Genomic DNA, 19307 nt, shown 5'->3' on the forward strand with positions numbered 1-19307 from the left:
ATTTACTGCTACTTATTTGTCTTCCTACACTATCTGAAATATCCATTGAATATTCCAAATAGTTTTAAATGGCATTTAAATCATTGTTTGCACTTAAGGACATAATCTCAGAGAAAGGAAGAAGTAGATCTAATTTTGTTGTTCCATTTTAAAATAGTGGTTCCATAGTAGTGGTTCTGGTAGTGGTGATTATTTATAGTAACAATAACTGGTTACTATATATATATGTAGTATATATATATATATATATATATATATATATCTGGTTCTCACTCTTTCTCTATGTGTGTGTTACTGTTATTGTTGTTTGCCAAACAACATTCATTCCTCTTTTATGACAACACTTACACAGGGGTAATATGGCTAAGATAATAGGATTCATGCTGGATTCATGCCACCCTCTTTCATTAGTAGCCATCATTTGGTTAAACAATAGCAGTTCCTTTATTTTCAGTCAAATATCATGTAGCCTGTAAGGTTCTGATGATCTGGATCCTGTCTTTTCAGTTGCATTTCCCTCTCTGTTGCTGTCCCATCATGTTCCCAAGCATGCCCAGCCCTTTCCTGACCTGCCCAATAGGTTTTTGTACTTGCTCTCTGCAGTACTCCAGCTCTTTAAATGACTCCCACTCCAGTTGTACTTCAGATTGTGTCTGACTCTTTCCTTGCCATTCTTTCTTCCTTGCTTTACTTTTTTTTCCACATTATTTCATAGAAATAACTACTCTATAATGGCCTTTCTATTTACTTATTTTAATCTTAAATTTGTTTTTCTGTTGTCTTCATTAAAGGAATATAAACTCTTAAAGATTCTTTTACTGGTCCAACACCATACACTGAAGTAGCTAGGTAGAGACAGCTGCCAGGCAGGGGCTCATGGGGTTGCATCTGGGAACAGGATAACAGCAAGCTGAAGGTGTAGGAGCAGCTTATTAATGCAAGTGGGATAGGATTAACTAGGTTTTCTAGGATCCCAGTGGATTTCTAATTTGAATAATCTCAGTGGGTTCTGAGGCACAAGGTAGTCCTAAATTGTCTGGTTCCTGATATCACAGCAATTAGGATGATCCTGGTGAGAAGCCCAAAGGGAAGTGGTTGAGATAAGAATTTAATCAGCTGTCCTTTTAAAGAAAACTGACTAACTTCCAAGGTCTCAAAACTAAGTCAGCACTTTTAAAAAAAAGTATTATGTTACACCATGGTGTGTTTGTCTGCATGTAAATTCTCAAAATCTGTGTATTTGTACTTTTTATCACCAGATGGCTAGAGAAATAATATAGAGGAAATAATTGTGTTTGTGATAACATTGTAAATCTGAACATTTCCCCATTCTTTGATAGTGTAGCAGATTGCTTCTTAAAAATGAAGTTAACATTTTGCATCATTTTGACCATATATATTCAATAATACAAATGAGGTAATATTTCTCTAACAACCACTCCTCCCCCTGCCAAACACATGCACAGCCTAACAAAGAAAAATGTGGCTCTGAGTGCTTTTGACTGCGCACTTTTAAAAAACAGCCATAACTCATATTTCATAAAACTTACCATTTTAAACTATTCAGTTAAGTGAATTTTAGTATTTATTCATTACTATACAGCCATCACCCTGTCTAATTCCAGAATGTTTTCCTTACCCCAAAAAGGAGCTCTTACCTTTAGCAATCATTTCTTCCTCCTCCCCAGCCCCTGGCAACCTCCATTCTACTTTCTTTCTATGATTTTGCCTCTCCTAGATATTTCATATAAATAAAATCATATAATAGTTTTTTTTGTGTCTAGCTTTTATTTAGTAATAGTTTTCAGTATTCCTCCATGTTTTAACATATATTAGTACTAAATTCCTTTTTGTGTTCAAATAATATTCTGCTATATGATATACCAGTTTTTATTTTTCATTTATCGATTGGTATATGTTTAGATTGCTTCCACTTTTTAGCTGTTATGAATAATGCTACCATGAATATTCATGTATGTGTTTTATTAAGCGTATGGTTTCACTTTTTAGTTGGATACTCAGTAAAATTGCTCGGTTATATGGTAATTCTGTGTTTAACTTTTGAAGAACTGTCCAACTGTTTTTTGATGTGACTACAATATTTGTGTACTCTATTATTTTTATTACTATAAGACACTTCATGAGTTCAGTATTCATTTAGCATTTGGTCATAGAGTGTAAAATCTTAACTTCTTGATTTTTTTTATTTCTGCTTTACTTTGAACACACACACATACACACTTTTTGTAATAAAGAAACTAAATAGTATCCAAACTGTTCCCCAAGGAACATAATGGAAATCCACTAGAGTTGGAGTCAGAAAACCTAAGTTCTAATTCTCACTGGATAGTAGGTAGTTGCTTCAGTTCAGACCAGGCTCCTCTCCTGTGCACGTCTCAGGTTCCTATATATAAATTGAAGCATTTCTGCTGCTGACTGCTAAAATCCCATTTGAAGCTAAAACTGATCAGAGCTTTTCCTGTTTCTTTGTTTTGCTGTGCTTCCCAAACTGTTATTCCTATCTTATTGGTTCCACATTGACATGTTAGTTAGCACATCTAACTCATCACTCTTACCATAGAATAAACTTACTAATTTTTCTATCCATGAATACAAAAGAGTGCCTGTGACTTCCCTCATAGTGATAAGGATTCCACAGATGGTGATTGAAGGAGGGGATGCTGGCTGATTAGGAAAGAATAACTGGCCCCAATTGCTACAAGTAGGTACTTGGAATTTCCCAATTATAGGCAGTGTGTGAGAAAAGAAAATTCAGCAAATTTGATTGGTAAGATTAGTTATTTTTTAAGTTGAGGTTTCTGTCCTCATAAGAGTGTAGAATTGATTGGTGTGTACGTGATCGATTTTATAAATCTATTTTTATTTATCAAGTATTAAACTTTCTTTTTCTTAGTCGTATGCATACACACAAAATGATGTATTATCACTTTATGTTTATATATGTACATATAACCTTAAAGGAAAGCTGTTAAGTGTGGCTTTTTATACATTTTAAAGAAATTATTCATATTGTAAAGCCTTGTACTTAAATGACCTTCTATCATGAAGAATCAAAAGGTAAGATTTTTTTATAATCTTAACATGTTTTAGGTTGTATTTTTTTCTTAAGAGAGATTATTCTATTACCCTGTTCTTTGAGGGAAGTGATGATATTCTTATGTCTTCTTTCCCTTTAGTTATTCATAAATCTTATTTGTTATTTTAGAATTATTTTCCTGATAAAGTTTATGGCCTTGAGTTTGAGGTACTAAGCTGAAATTCTGGAAGTAGTCATTCTATCTAGGAACTTTCTGAAAACTTGAGAACAGTTCTTAGGGCTAAACTAGTTATGTTTATGGAGTCTATTATTGCTCTAATATAAAGGTGAGATGTAAGTTCAGAAACATTTCATGTATACATTCACTATCGGATCTCTGTGCATAGAAAGCATTATGTTTCCATATGAATTGGATACTTCAGTTACACTTCAGAAATTGGGTAGATATTTAATGGGCAGTACAAATTTTTCATGTGTTTTATTTTGCTACATTTGTTCTAGGTTGGTTCTTACTTGAAATCTCCAAAATTCCCTATTTGGATTGTTGGCAGTGAAACTCACCTCACCGTATTTTTTGCCAAGGTATGCTTGTTTCAGGATTTTTTTTTAAGTATGATTGACATCAGGCAAGTAAATACTATAAATCCATATATAGTTTGGATCTTTGTACAAGTATTATCTAATCCCACCACTAAATGGATTATTTCAAAAATCTAAAAAAATTAATATCAAAAAACAGATTGTTATATTACTTTAATATTGGAGTGTTTCAATAAAACCTGTCATGATTTATTATTTTTTGACCTTTTCTGACTTTAAAGCTTTGGCTTTTGATTTCAAAAATCAGTGTTGTAGAAGAAACAATTGAATTTAAGTGTTGGCTTGCTTTTTTGTTAAAGGAATAAAATTAACTTATATTACATAAAATATTTTAATTACATCTCAGAAAATAACTCAAAACCTAATAATTCAGTGGTATTAAAGTCAAGTGCTCTTCTAAGGTAAAATATTTTTCACAATTGTAATATGTACTTAATTATAGTATTAAAGTAAGTGAGATGCATTTAAATGTTTGTTTCAAAATTCTTATGTAAACTATTTCTAAATCTTAATTGTTAACTATACATAATATTGTTTCACAATTGAGGGGTTAAGAGCTTTGGCATCAGACAGCATTTGTTTAAATTCAGTGTTGCCACTTAGTAATTCTCTTAACTTCTTTTCCTGTGTCTTTAGGGATTAAAAATACTATCTAACTCTTAGAATTTTGTCAGACTTAAATATAAAATATTTAGCAGTGCCTAATACAAGCTAAATGCTCAGTAAGTCTTAGCTATTATCATTATCATTGCTGTTATTTTATTGTTCAGCAAACATTTATTAAACATCACTGATATCAAAAGACAGAATTGCTAGATATTGGACTGAAGGAGGAAATATAAAATTGTGTTTTTGAAGTTCCTTAATTTTAATGCACTTTTCTGCTTATTCCATGGGCTGTTTTAGCATGTATTTTTTAATGCATGCTTGATTCTGTAAGAGGTATGACTTGGATAAATTTTACCAAAAACTGAATTGACAAGGCTAAGCTTTTAGGATGTAATTTATGATCCTATTCTTTTATTGTGCTGGCAAGTCTACCCAGTAGATTTTGAACAAGATACACATTATCTTTATTAAACAGGGAAAGCTATGAAGTACAACTCTTTAAAGGTAGAGGCCTCACTGATATGTTATGTTTAGTCTGAAAGCTTTTGCTTTCAGACAGAAAGCAAAATAGGACAGAAGAAGCTAAACAGAATGTGAACTAGAGAAATAGAAAAACCTCTAATTCCTAAATGAGAATTTCATTATGTTCTTTATTTCCAGAAGAAAAAGTCAGTTTCAATTTACATACAAAATATACTTTCAAACCAATTAGTTTATCTCCAATGCTATTCTTTAACATTAGGAAAATTTATAAACTGTGAAACTATGTAACAGTTAAATTTAAATATAAGGTGAAAATTTTTTAAATCTTAAACTTTGTGGATTACATTGTCAAAATTGTGAATTTAGCTGTGTGCCAATAGCTTGTGCCTGTAATCCTAGCTACTCAGGAGGCAGAGATCAGGAGGATTGCGATTTGAAGCCAAACCCAGGCAAACAGTCTGCGAGACTCTATCTCAAAAAAAGAAAAAAACCCTTCACAGAAAAGGGCTGGTGGAGTGTCTCAAGGTGGAGGCCCTGAATTCAAGCCCCAGTACCATTATTAAAAAAAAAAAGCCCTGAATTTGCAGAATCTTATATTTAAGCATGTGAAAAAATGAGGCTGTTGGCAGAATCATGAGAGCAAATTACACTCTTAGGAAAAACGTACATCCTGTCCTGGTGTTGTTGTTCCCTTGGACCACTGTGTTTATCACACGACACACAGTCCCTAATTCCTACTTTTTTGTGTATGAGTCAGTGTAGTCAATAAGCCTTGTCCAGGGTAGGGGCTATCTCCAATTCATCTTCTATTCATAGCTCCCAGTCACATGCAATGAAATGTTTTATTAGAGACTTGGAGTTCATAACTAGGAAAGAAAGGTGTAGGTCCAACAAAACATAAATTTTGTGTATGCCATGTAACTCATACGAGAGATTTAAATCTGTCTTCATGTATTCCTGTCCCTGAAGCCACAGATTGACATGATGAGAAAATGCATATATTCATAAGGTGGTTAATATGAATTTAATAGCAAAATTGTAGATTCTTTATTGTAAATGTTAAAAATTTTTTGTATCAAGTTATTTATCTGTTGTTGGGACTCTTGGATTTTATACTAATTACTGTTTTGAGACTTATCTTCGTAGTCTTAGGATCTGGTGTATGATCTGACACATTGGGTAGAGAATTCATTAGTGGAATGAAATAAAAGATTTTGCCTGAATTTTCCACACTTGACTTCCACTGGTACTGATCTGATATTCCTTACAATATTTATGTTTTCATGACTCATTCCAAAGCTTCTTAAACATATAGGTACTTTCTTTTCAATTTATTTTAGAAACACTGAATTTGGAGTGTTTAAAGTTGCTACCTTTAAAAAAAGTTTCAGATAAAGAATTCTTTCCCTTTGGAAAAAAGTGGACAAAGCCAGAAGATTATGTAAATGGTAACCGAGTCTGGTATCATTTACTAGGTCCAATTGCAGATGCTTTTAATTAAATATAAAGTAGTATCTGTGTGTTTTTCACTATTTAGGAAATACTAGAAATTTTGCTGTTCTGGAATTGCAACAAGAACCATTCATTGTTTGCTTAATCTTTCTTTAATGTTGCTACATTTAAGCAATCACTTTTGGACATGGATTTTTTTTTTATTGTCATTCTTTGTTTTAGAGTTATGATTTGTTTGTTTTGGATAAATTTATTCACGGTATTATATGTTCTGTGGCTTGAAACAAACAACATTGTTTTCTCTGCCAGCAGAATTACTGTAAATAAACTGTAAAACTGTTTTTATAGTTTCTGTAAAAATTTAAAAGCAGTGCTATAAGAATTTCTATAAAACTGTCTGGATGGGCTGACTTCTTTTTCCTGGTTACAGTTAAGTTAAAAAAAAGCATACTCTATGTTCAGACTTTTTTAAGGCAGTCTCTAATTAAGCACTGTGAAAGGTCTATGAAAAACATTGGTCTTCTTAACATACTGAAAATGGTATCAGTGCATCTGTCTTCTTTTATTCATATGGCACTTATCGGGTGTTTAGTGGGCATATAGTTTGTACCTGACAGTATGTCACATGTTATGAATACAGTGGTATGCAAAAATACATATAGTTGTTTTTATGGAGGCATGCATTCTAATACAGGGAGGCATGACTCAAATTATCACACAGCATTAAAAGTGTTCTGTATACTGATGAAGCACTGGTCTATAATACTGAAGAATACATCTTATATTTGAGGGCCAGGTGGTGGTGGCTCATGCCTGTAATCCAGCTTCTCTGGAAGTAGAGATCAGGAGGATCCAGGTTTAAGGCCAGCCTGGACAAAAGATTAGTGAAACCACAACAAATAAACTGGACCTACAATCCCAGCTACATGAGAATCTTCAGGTAGAGAATTATAGTCCCAGGGCTCAGGGCAAAACAATAAGACCCTGTCTGAAAAATGACTAAAGCAAAGTAAGGCTGAGGGTATGGCTCAAATGGTAGAGTGCTTGCTTAGAGGCCCTAGTTCAAACCCCAAACTGCCATGGATTTAGGACATTTATCATAGATTTAGGATATTTGAAATGTGTCCTTAAAGAATTGCTGTCTAAAATGAGCACTGATGCATCTTTAAGACTAAACTAGTGGAAGAAGGGAAAGAGCATTTGCTACATAAGAAACATTGGAGCAAATAAACACCTGCAGAGGGAAAGACTGGTGAGAAGGATCTGAAAGGGCAAGGTGTGGATGCTCTCATCCTAAGAGTAATGACAAAGTAGGCTTGGTAAAAATAGGGGGGTTGGATAGTTTAGAAGAAGTAGGAGGAGGGGAGCAGGATTAAATTTATTTGAAAAGATCACTCCAGCTAATCGTAGAAAATGGTCTAAGGGGTAAGAAAGACTTTTGTCAAATTTCAGGTAAACAGAAAGTACAGTGTTTGGTCCATGGTAATGGTGTAGAGAGGGGTAAAGTACATGAATTTTGAGAGCTTTGTTCCTGAGGTAGAATGACAGCTTATTCACTATTTGCCCTTCACCAAAAAAAGTGGGATTGGGAGGTGAGAAGCAGGTAGGTGGAGGGCTGTGCAATAGCTGCCTTCTACTTCCTTCCAAGGTAGTGATGGGAAATCTGTTATTCTAGATGATGTTTGATATAAATACTGTTTATTTTTTTAACTGGAATTTAGCTCTAGTAAGAGCTATCATTTGACCCAGTCTTACTGTTCACACCAAAAAGGAACAAGTTTGTAGAGGAATAAAAGCTTTTCTAACATTTCATGGCTGGGAAAGTAGAAATCTTACAAATGACCTTTTCTTTTTTTTTTTTTTGGCAGTACTAGAGTTGTGCTTGCTAGGCAGGTACTCTACCATTTGAGCTACTCCACCAGCCCCTGAAATCTTACAAGATAGAATAAAATGGAAAATAATACAATCTCTAAGCTTATAAATAAAAAAAAAATAACACTTACTACATATTATATCCTGTATGGAAGGCAAACAGCAGATGAACCTAATCAGCAACAATACCCTTATTATTGAATAAAACAGCTTTGATTAGTATTTATAGATAAGCAATGCCAAGTTACATTCTATATTATATTTAAGATTTGCTTTAGTGGTTTAAGAATGGATAAGAAAATGGTTTTCCTTTAGTGAAATAACCTCTTAATTATCTGTTTTGATTTTTCCTTTTCACATGAACAGTTTTATGGCTAGTGTGCTGAGCTTTTTCTTTAATAATATCACTTCATATTTGAGATGTTCAGTGGCCCAGAACTTAGCTTGTCACGTTTGCTGGACACTCTTCCTGCCCAAATCATTAACACATTTGTGAACTGAAAGAGATTTTTTAGAAGTCAGTTTTATTTAAAAACCAATAGAAAAAAAATAAAATAATTAAATTTTATGAATAGGTCATTAAACTTCATGTTGATAATTTATTACCTATTCTATCTTTTTATGAAGAGATTTTTTTTCTAGTTTTTAAATTTAATGTCTGCCATATCTTGTACATCATCTCAATTTTCTACCTAATATAAAAGGGATCCTTTTTTTTTTTAAATCTTAACTAAGCATCAGCCTCTGTAAAACAAAACTGATATTGTACTCCTTGACACAGTATCTTAGGGTTGTCTGCTTGAGAAATGCATACAAGCATCCTATGTCAATGGCGCTCTATACTTAGTATTAAGGAGAATATCACAGAATCTAATTGCAGGAACCTTATAGCAACCGCAAAGTCATCAAGCAGCAAAATTCCCACAGAACCTTCTAAAAAGAGCTTGTGGGCAAAGTGAAATGAAGTAACTAAATGGACCTCTTCAAAGGAGGAAACTTAATTCTTACTAAATAGGATGGAGAATTTTCCATGCAGGTTATCTGAGCTACAGCAGAACAAAACCTTCAGATCTGTATATTGAAAAGGAACATGCCATGTGGGCATGGGTCGTGAGAAATCGTACCAGGGTACTTTGGATGAGGTTAGTTGAGAACTTGCAGACCTATTGCACAGGTAAAAGAAATGTAGCTTGAAAAGTAGATGCTTAAAAATTTGAAACCCATGATTAAACTTAACTTTTTGAGTTTTTTTCCCTAAATTTCTAAAGGTAAAAATTAGCTTTTATAAAAATAGGCTGTGTAACATGTTTTATAATATGTTAGATACTTTTGTTTTGGGAAGTCAGGTCTTTTCATTTGCATGTTTACATACTTCAAAGGCTTTACTATTACTTGGTTGAACATTTTGGCATTTGTTCTCTCTTCTCTCTAGCCATAATTTTTCCCTTTTGAATATTTGTATTTCTTTTTGCATTAGGGTTTTAAGAATAAAATTTGGGGACTACTTTTTAAATTTCCCTTTCAAGAACTGTGAACTTAATTTGCAATGTAAATTCAAGATTGCTTTAAATTTGAAAACAAAATATTTTTAAATATTAAATTTTTTCATATGTACACACACACACACATATATATATATAATAGCAGACAAATTTGTCTTTTTGTTTTTATTGTGCTCGTGAATCAGTGTGGGGTGGCAGCTGTTGATGCAATATAACAATAGTTGAAACCTTCCTTATCTAGTATTTATATAACTAGCATCTAATTTCATCTTCAGAAGATCAATGATTAATTTTCTTGGCAATCCATTTTGGACTTTCTTTTGAAGTTGGAATGAGTTTTACATTCCTTTTTTGTCCTCTTATATGGTTATAAAGGAAATCTTTGTGTGCATAACTTCACCTTTTGGCTTTTCCAATGATAAAGCACTTTTTCTTTCAGGTAAGAACACAGGAAAACACATTACTATTAAACACAAAAAATGTAAAAAAAACTGAATTTAATGTAAAGGAGAAACAGACATTTAACTGTTCTGTGAGCTGACAGTGGTCTTATAGTGGTATCTGTTACTGGGAGTCTGGGTGGAATTCTCTCTCCAGAGCAGGCTTCTTTGTGTTACTCTGTTGTAACATTAGAAGGACCCCTGAGATTAAGTGATAGATGCCTTTTTTAGTTCTGCTCTAATATTTATGCTTTTCTCTGCTTGTCATAAACAGTTTTAAGGAAAAATAAAATGATGCTTTATAACTTTTGCTGTTTACTGTTATAAGAAAATTCACCTTTATCTTTATTGGGTAAAATTCATGGGACTTGGGATGCTTAATTCATAGTCGGGCATTTTGTAAGTTTTGTCCTAAATTTTAATGCAGTTTTAGTCATCGCTCCATTTATTGTATGTAAATTTTTGCATTCATGCCTTCTCTACAGAAGAAACGGATTTAAGATGCAAATGTTTGTTTCAATAGTTTCAATCATAACTTGTGTGACTTTTAATGCCTGTCTTCTAATAAGAATAACAAAACAAAACATGCTGAGGTGATCTTCTCTTACTTGAAATACTTGGATAGGTTTGGTAAAAGTCTATACAAAGTAACCATTTAAAATTATTTCAGTATTAAAAAATACGCCTTTTTAACCACAAATTCTCTTACCCACTTGGCACACTTTGGGGCTAACTATCATGGCCAACTTTTGGTTGTGCTAATGATTTGTACCACCCCAATAGTAAAAAGTTTTATGTCTATTTATTTTTAACTGAAATCTTTGAAAATATACATGTTTTTGCCTCCTTAAAGGCAACATTAATTGCCATTGTGTGCTCTTTTCTCCAAGTCCAAATGCCCTTATGCAGCTATATTTGTAAATCTAGTTTTTGTATTTTTTCTGAATTTTCTTTTTCTTTTATATGTCAGTGATAATATCCTGATTCCTGGATTAAGTCCCCCTCTCCATTAGAATTTCTTATTTTTTTATTACAGTAGAATCTAAGTCATTATTTAAAGAAAATAAACTGTCATTGATAGAAGGGCCTAAAAGAGTTCTGTCATGGATAAAGTTTGAATTTTGATCAGAGCCAATATTGGTCAATCCATACTTCTAGCTGTTTGTCCATAATTGAGGAAAATAATTGTAGCCAGTAGAGTTGACAACAGAAGGGCAAACTCTTATATATGTAATGTATGGCCATCACTAAGTCTCAATAAATTTAGTTTTTCTTGTTTTGTGTGTGCGTGGTTTTATTTATGTTATCCTCTTCCTCAAGGTGCTTGTTAAAATCCTGCTCAGAATTCATGGTCTAGTCAATGACATCTTTGTATTGTAACTGCTGATTCTCCTGCTTCCTTTTGCTCCTGTTCTTTTTCCAACTTTGGAGCTACCTGATTTATCTTTGTTTTCCCACAGACCTAACATAGCAAGCATTTGTCATCATTGTAAGTATTGTTGAAATACAGGAATTAATAATACATTGTACTTATTTACCTTGTGTTGATAGGTGTTAGCTACTATGCTAAGTATCTTACATGCAATCCTCATTTAATTCACAAAGTACTCCTGTGAGGTAAGTACCATTTTCATCTACATTTTACTGTCTGTGGCCAATGAAAACTATCATCTCTGAAGTCATAAACTAGTGAGTACTAAAGCCAGGATCCAAACTTAACTCTTCTGACTCCTGAGCTATGCTTTTTACTGCTCCTTTTAGAAGAACAAAAAAAATCTAATCACTTTTGCTAGAGTGGAGTAGAGACTTGAGAGTACAGAGGGGTGCAGAAAAAAATGATACTTGAATGAAAGGACACAGTAAGCTGTAGATTTAACATGAACTGAGAGCTATATTCTGGGTTTGGGAGAGAGGGTAAAAAGGATGTGGTATGTCACACTCTAATTGGAGAATAGTAACTGATTTATTATAGTTAAACCATAATAATTGTGCTAGGGTTGGGGTCAGACTAGCTTAAACAACAGGATTTATTCCCAAGTCATATTAAAGTTTATGCTGATAAGAAAGGCCAAACTTGGATATCCAAGGCATAAATGCAATGTAAATTAAGACCTCTTAATAAACAGTAAAAGCTCTATAATGCTGTGATAAAAATTTTAATCATTACAAATTTGACAAATGGGAGTTTTTATCGCCATTCAAACCTTGTTAGAAAAGGAGGTAGGATTGCAAAGTAGGAAGTAAAGGGTGTCCCCCTGTTTTCATTCTACTAATTTATTCAGACTAATCAAAGCTGGTGGGCTATGGTTTCAGTAATCTTTGTAGGGATTCATTTCCATATGAAACATACAGAGTCTATATGTTCCCTTGTATGTAAAACCTGTTACTAAAAATCACTGGATTAGCATGAGGAAGAGATGAGGAAAAAGTAGGCCAGGTATGAATAGGAAGAACAAATTTTGCATCTGCACAAACAGAATCAAACCTCTGGGTCGTAGGTTTTAACCAATAGCCATAAAATTTTAGTGGTTTCCATAGTAATATTCAAGAAGGGGTCACTGAGGACAGTTCAACTTCCAGGTGGGAGGAATTTGGCACTCACATTGTTTAGAATTGTCTGCATGCAGGCCAGGAATGGTAGGACACTCCAGTAGTTGCAGCACTCAGGAGGTGAAGGCAGAAGGAGATTGAGTACAAGGCCAGAGATACAGGGAGATCCTGTGTCCAAAAAAAAAAAAAAAATTGCCTGCATGCAGTGATGAAAAAAAGGAATCCAACCAATTCTAAGTTGTCATATTTAAACAGCATGCCCTCTTTTGCCTATACATAGATGTTCCACTACCACACACACTACCTACACACACAGCCCAACCTTATTTCTCTCTTATTTGCACAGTGGCTACAGGTATGCTGTCTGTGTCATCTCTTTTTAAGATCTGGGCTGTAAGAACAGCTGCTATCTGGTTTGTGTAGTTCTAGGAACAGAGGGAAAAGGCAAAGACTGGCAAAACCAGATAGCAGACTTACAGTTTCTACTGGGAGCTAACATGATGCCACTTCTAGGCATATTTCGTTGACAAAAATAAGTCACCTAGCTAAACCTGATGTCAGTAGAGCAAGGAAGTAGACCCTGTCCATAGAAAGGGCCCTCAAGACTGTAGCAACAGGCTGTGATACATAATCCTCATGAAGGAAGGCAGGAGTAGCTAATTGGGGTCAATGATGCCATCTGCCACCATAGCTTGCTTTGGTGTCCAGGTGATTTAACAGTTTAAATGGATCGATGATCCAAAGAGTCTCTACTTAGAAATAAAGAGTAACTTTTTGACTATCATCAGATTTATTAAACCTTTCACCCAGATATGTGTGTAATATAACTTCTACCATCTGTAAAAGTAATATATAATCGTTTTTCTTGAATTGTGGGTATTCATATGCCTAGGGTATTCATTTCCTTAGTGAAATACAGTGGTTAAAAGACTTAACAGCTCTTCTTAACAGTGCTTCTTTGTATATTTGAGAGAACATAAAAAGTGAGTTGAAAGACTTTTCTCAGTCTTTCCAAAGATAGTCCATAAATAATAGTTCTCAATGCATAGGAAAGTCATTACCCAAAGTGGACACCTTAGACATTAGAGATGAATCTTCTGACAGAAACCAATTGAGAAAGGCTGAAAAGATTGTTAAAGTAAGGTGAACAGTTAGGATGATTGGGAGGGGAAACGCCCACTCATGAATATTAGTGGCTTTAATGATCATAGTACAATAGTAGCTCATGTCCATCGAAGGCATTTCCTCCTAATGCCTCATTTCTCTTTGTGCAGTAAGCTTACATTTTTCTGAAGGAAGAACCATAAAAGTGTCTTCTTTGTTTCTACCTCTCATGACTTTGCTGACACAACACAAATTGGTGCCATCCAGCAGTGGACTGCTGGGGAGAAAGCCTAGTACTCATACATATTATTTGGAAAATAATGGAAAAAGAAGGAAGAAGGCCACTAGCCCACCTACAATGATGCTATACATTTTGAGGGCATTTAATAATTGGTTTAAAATATATTAAATTCCCAAATCATCTATATAAGTAGAGCTAAAGGGCAGAGTTGGTATGAAATAGATTATTAAGTGAAATTTGATTGACACATACACCTGTTGACTTTAGTCCTGTTCTTTGGAGGGGCTCTTCACAGCACTATTAAATGTCTGTGAGCCAAAATGGCATTATATATATATGTGTGTCCACGATCTTAAGGTTCGTGGAGGATCTTTGATTACTCATGACAGTGATTGCTCCTGATAATGATGAAAGGCATAATAAAGAAACTTTAAAACCTTTCCAGTAATGAACTATTTTCTAGTCTTATATTTCAGCCCATGTTCAGAAGGATAGCTAGTATTACAACATCTTTAAAGGTTCATGGTGATAAGCGAATAGTTATACTGATAATACAGAGAGCTACATGAAAAGAGATACTTAGTTTGTGATTTGTAGGGTATTAGATAGTACCATTTCAGCTTGGGTGTTTTCCCCTCTGTAGCACTTTGGTGATTAGTTAATGGTGGGTGAGGCTAGATAAGTTAAAAGCCATATTGTGTAGCAGTCCCTGTTGACTGTAAACTGGCTGAGTGGTCACTTTTAATATTTGTGTGACGAAAGCATCTGATGTCAGACAAATGTAGAGAATTGCTTTTAGAATATAAATAAATTTGATGCTAAGTCAGAGTTTAATTAACACTATTTAAATATTTGATGTTAAGGATGTTTTCCTCCTAAGGAGTTTCAGATGCTGTATGCAATGCAGTTTTCTCTTAAATGGTACAACTAGGGATGATGAAAAGAAAATACTTACAAATAACCCTGCTGAACTGAATAACTTAGAATTACACCGTTGGACTCTCTATTTATAATGCAGTGGGTTTGTGGGGGAGTGTGGAGCGAATGTTTATTTATACTTCATTTTATTTTTTTTTATTGTTTTATTATTCATATGTGCATACAAGACTTGGGTCATTTCTCCCCCCTGCCCCCACCCCCTCCCTTACCACCCACTCCGCCCCCTCCCTCTCCCCCCCACCCCCTCAATACCCAGCAGAAACTATTTTGCCCTTATCTCTAATTTTGTTGTAGAGAGAGTATAAGCAATAATAGGAAGGAACAAGTGTTTTTGCTGGTTGAGATAAGGATAGCTATACAGGGAGTTGACTCACATTGATTTCCTGTGTGTGTGTGTTACCTTCTAGGTTAATTCTTTTTGATCTAAACTTTTCTCTAGTTCCTGGTCCCCTTTTCCTATCGGCCTCAGTTGCTTTTAAGATATCTGCTTTAGTTTCTCTGCATTAAGGGCAACAAATGCTAGCTAATTTTTTAGGTGTCTTACCTATCCTCACCCTCCCTTGTGTGATCTCGCTTTTATCATGTGCTCAAAGTCCAATCCCCTTGTTGTGTTTGCCCTTGATCTAATGTCCACATATGAGGGAGAACATACGATTTTTGGTCTTTTGGGCCAGGCTAACCTCACTCAGAATGATGTTCTCCAATTCCATCCATTTACCAGCGAATGATAACATTTCGTTCTTCTTCATGGCTGCATAAAATTCCATTGTGTATAGATACCACATTTTCTTAATCCATTCGTCAGTGGTGGGGCATCTTGGCTGTTTCTATAACTTGGCTATTGTGAATAGTGCCTCAATAAACATGGGTGTGCAGGTGCCTCTGGAGTAACCTGTGTCACAGTCTTTTGGGTATATCCCCAAGAGCGGTATTGCTGGATCAAATGGTAGATCAATGTTGAGCTTTTTAAGTAGCCTCCAAATTTTTTTCCAGAGTGGTCGTACTAGTTTACATTCCCACCAACAGTGTAAGAGGGTTCCTATTTCATTTTATAAGGTAATTTTTTAAGATAATTTTAATAGTATACTTACTAATAAAAGTATAGTAATATATTTTCTCTTTCATCTGTTAAACTATGACCTTTAGTGCCAACCAACATTCTTTACCATCTAATACATTTGGTGGTGTTTTAAAAAATAAATTCGATTAGGAAAATACATTAAATATGAAATTGCTACAGTAAGTCTTTGAAATGGTAAATCTTAGGGGTAGAGTCTTCTTATTCTTTATAGTTATATAGTTATTACGTAAAAGCTCTATTTTACTTCATCCTCCATAATTTATTTTATTTATGTACAAAAAGAAAAAGTGGGAGTTTATAATACCTCTCATTGAAATATTTTGCATTAGGATTGTGAAGCACTCTAGATTGAATGGAATTCTGTATTTCTGTATTTATGTTCAAATTTGCTGTGTAAATAGGAAATATGTTTAACATTAGTATGTTACCAAATTTGGAGTGTCACTCTGCCCAAGGTCTTTATCCTAGGATCCTTGTTCCCCCAGTGGGCCCATTACAGAAGAAGGTTGCCAACAGAGGCAAGAAATATGCAGTGCATTTTTCCTTACAATCTACTTTCTTTTCTAGATTGGCATAATATTTTTTGTTTACACTTGGAACTCAGAGAAAAGTTAGGTAGTTCACTTTAAATCCTTTTTGCACTTCTGCATTTTCAAAGTCTCTAATGCCAGAGAATTTGATGTAACCCTTCTTTGTATGGATAAAGTCTGGAATCTTCTCACCTCAGTGGTAATGTTCAAAATTTCAGTTTGTGGGAATTTTAAAGTATTTTGTGACATCTCATTCCTTAAAAAAGACTGTTTTGTTTGCTTTTCACTCAGGATATTTTACTTTTGATTATAAATTCACTGTAGTTACATTAATTTATGGGGTACAGAGTGATGCTATGATTTATGAACATAATGTGGAATAATTAAGTCAAGCTAGTTATCTGTCATCTCAAATACTTAACACTTGTTTTTAACAAGAACATTTGAAATATACTATTAGCATATTTGAAATGTACAATATATTAACTGCGCTCAACAAGTTATGCGGTAGAACTTTAAAAAATAATTCCTTCAGTTTCACTGTAAGGACTGGTAGAGTGGCTTAAGTGGTCAGAGCACTTGCTTAGCAAGTGTGAGGCCCTGAGTTCAAACCTCAGTACTGCCAAAAAAAATGCACAGTAATTTCACTATGGTTTTGTACCCTCTCACATCATGTCCCTATTCCTCTTATCCACCCCCCACTAGCCTCTATAGCCACAATTTTCTCTTTATGCATTCACTTGTTCTATATTGCACATATAAATGTGAACAAAAAATTTATTTCAGTGCCTGGCTTCATGTAGCAGTGAACTGGAATTCTCCAGTTTTATCCATGTTGTTGCAAATGAAAAGAATTTCCTTTTTAAGACTGAGTATGTATACCACATTTTCTTTGTCCATTCATCTGTTGATGAATTATGAATTGTGCTTTAATGAACATGGAAATTGAGACATGTCTTTGATTTCAAACCTTTTTTGTTGGTGATACTGGGGTTTGAGCTCAGGGCCTTGTGTTAGTGAGGCAGGCACTCTTGAGCCATGCCTCCTGCCCACCTTTTGAGTAAGTATACAGAAATGGGATTGTTGGATCTCACTATAATTCTATTCTTAATTTTTCAAGGACCCTCCATATAGTTTCCATAATCATAGGGCTAATTTGCATTCATTTCCATTGGTGTATAAGGGCTCTCTTTTATTCTACTTCCTTGCCAACACTTCATCTTTATAGTAAAAGCCATTCTGACAGGTATGAGATGATTTCTCTTGTGGTATTAATCTGCATTTTCCTAATTATAGTAATGTTGAGAGTTTTTTCATTTATCTTTTGGCCACTTTATATCATTTGAGAAATATCTATTCATGTACTTTGCCCATGTTTTAAGTTGATTTTTTTGTTTTCTAACTGTTCAGTTATTTGAGCTCCTTTTATACTGTAGATATTAAGCCCTTATCAGATGTTGGCCTTGCAAATATCATCTACTTTGTAGACCCTCTGAATATTGCTAATTGTTTCCTTTGGTGTGCAAAAGATTTTTAATTTAATGTAAGCCCATTTGTTACTGTTTGTGTTACCTGGGCTTCTGGGATCAATCCCAGACTAATTGCCAAGACCATGTCACATAGGTTTTTCCATTTTCTTCTAATAGTTTTACAGTTTCTAGTCTTATATTTTAAGTTTTTAGAAATTCATTTGGAGTTGATTTTTATATATTTTGTTTTGTAGATCTTCTCCCAACCCAGAATTTCATTTGTGGTATTCATGTACAAGTTCTAACAGCCATTTTAAAGGGGAGACTTGCAAAAGAAGGAAATAGGGGTATAAATAATTCTAGGCTAAAGTTTATAGTAGGATAAATGTAGTTTGGAAGTGATAAAGAATAATAACCCCAGTTTTAGCAATTGCTAAATAATTTTCCTTGTTTTGATTCCCAATCCTGTCTTTTCATAAAAACTGAATGCTATTAAGGTTCTTAGAAACATAGTCCCCATGGTCAAGTAAGAATTATTCTGTTATTGTTTGTTCATTTATCTGTGATTTGGACGAAAGTTAGTAAGTACATTTGTTATAAAAAAATTTTGTCCTTTGAATAGCATTTTAAATCTTAGCATTTATATTCTACAACTTCTTAAAAAAGGATTTGAGATGGAAGGAAGGAATACTTGGAAAGTTTTTCTCTAATGAGGTTTGTCTGAGTGAACACTATTTTAGGTTAAGGCTTAGACCAAAGCTATGACCAAAGGTAAATAGCAAAAGCTTAGATTCCACATTCATGTCGAATAGTAGGATTTTATAGTGACTTGGATATGTGGAATAAAATTTTGTGTAGAATCAGAGATAACACTAAATTTTTGTACTATGGAATTTCAATGAGTAGTAATGCTCACTGTGATAAGTTAGCCATGATAGAGAATTTTCTATGGGGAAGGGAATACTTCTGCCTTGGGATATTTTCTTTGAATTTAGAAATTAAAATTCTAGACATACAGGACTTGACTGATTAATCTTTGGTTAAGTATAGCTAAATCATGTTTGCAGAACTGACACATAATTTTTTTTAATGTACTGGAGATTGAGTTCAGGGCCTCTTACTTGCTAAGCAGGCACTCTACAACTTGAGCCACACTCCCATTCATGCTTACATAAGTGGTAAATTTCAAATGCACTATTATGTGTAATTGTATTATTCCTTGCTACAAAAATGTCTGCACCTTAGTTTTCGGAGTTTGAAAACCAGAGTATAATTTACGTTATACTACTACTTATTTAATGTAATAAATCATTTGTGCAGATTATATTTTTATTTTAGCCTTTTCAAATATTTCAAGTATTTATATAAAGCTTCACT

General features: G+C 33.9%; 1 protein-coding gene across 5 annotated transcripts in view; it reads left to right on the top strand.

Moving 5' to 3' along the window:
- The window catches only part of Mindy3 (MINDY lysine 48 deubiquitinase 3), a 65199-nt gene that overhangs the window by 31127 nt on the left and 14765 nt on the right, over nucleotides 1-19307 (top strand). For all 5 annotated transcript variants that reach the window (XR_012442155.1, XM_074056597.1, XM_074056598.1 and 2 more), the window contains one exon: nucleotides 3560-3640. Coding sequence is in view for 4 of the 5 variants with exons in the window: in XM_074056597.1 (XP_073912698.1) it covers nucleotides 3560-3640 (81 nt within the window). In the remaining variant the exon portion in view is untranslated. The remainder of the gene's footprint in view (nucleotides 1-3559; nucleotides 3641-19307) is intronic.

Source organism: Castor canadensis, chromosome 15 (assembly GCF_047511655.1).
Source record: "Castor canadensis chromosome 15, mCasCan1.hap1v2, whole genome shotgun sequence".
NCBI classification, from domain to species: domain Eukaryota; kingdom Metazoa; phylum Chordata; class Mammalia; order Rodentia; family Castoridae; genus Castor; species Castor canadensis.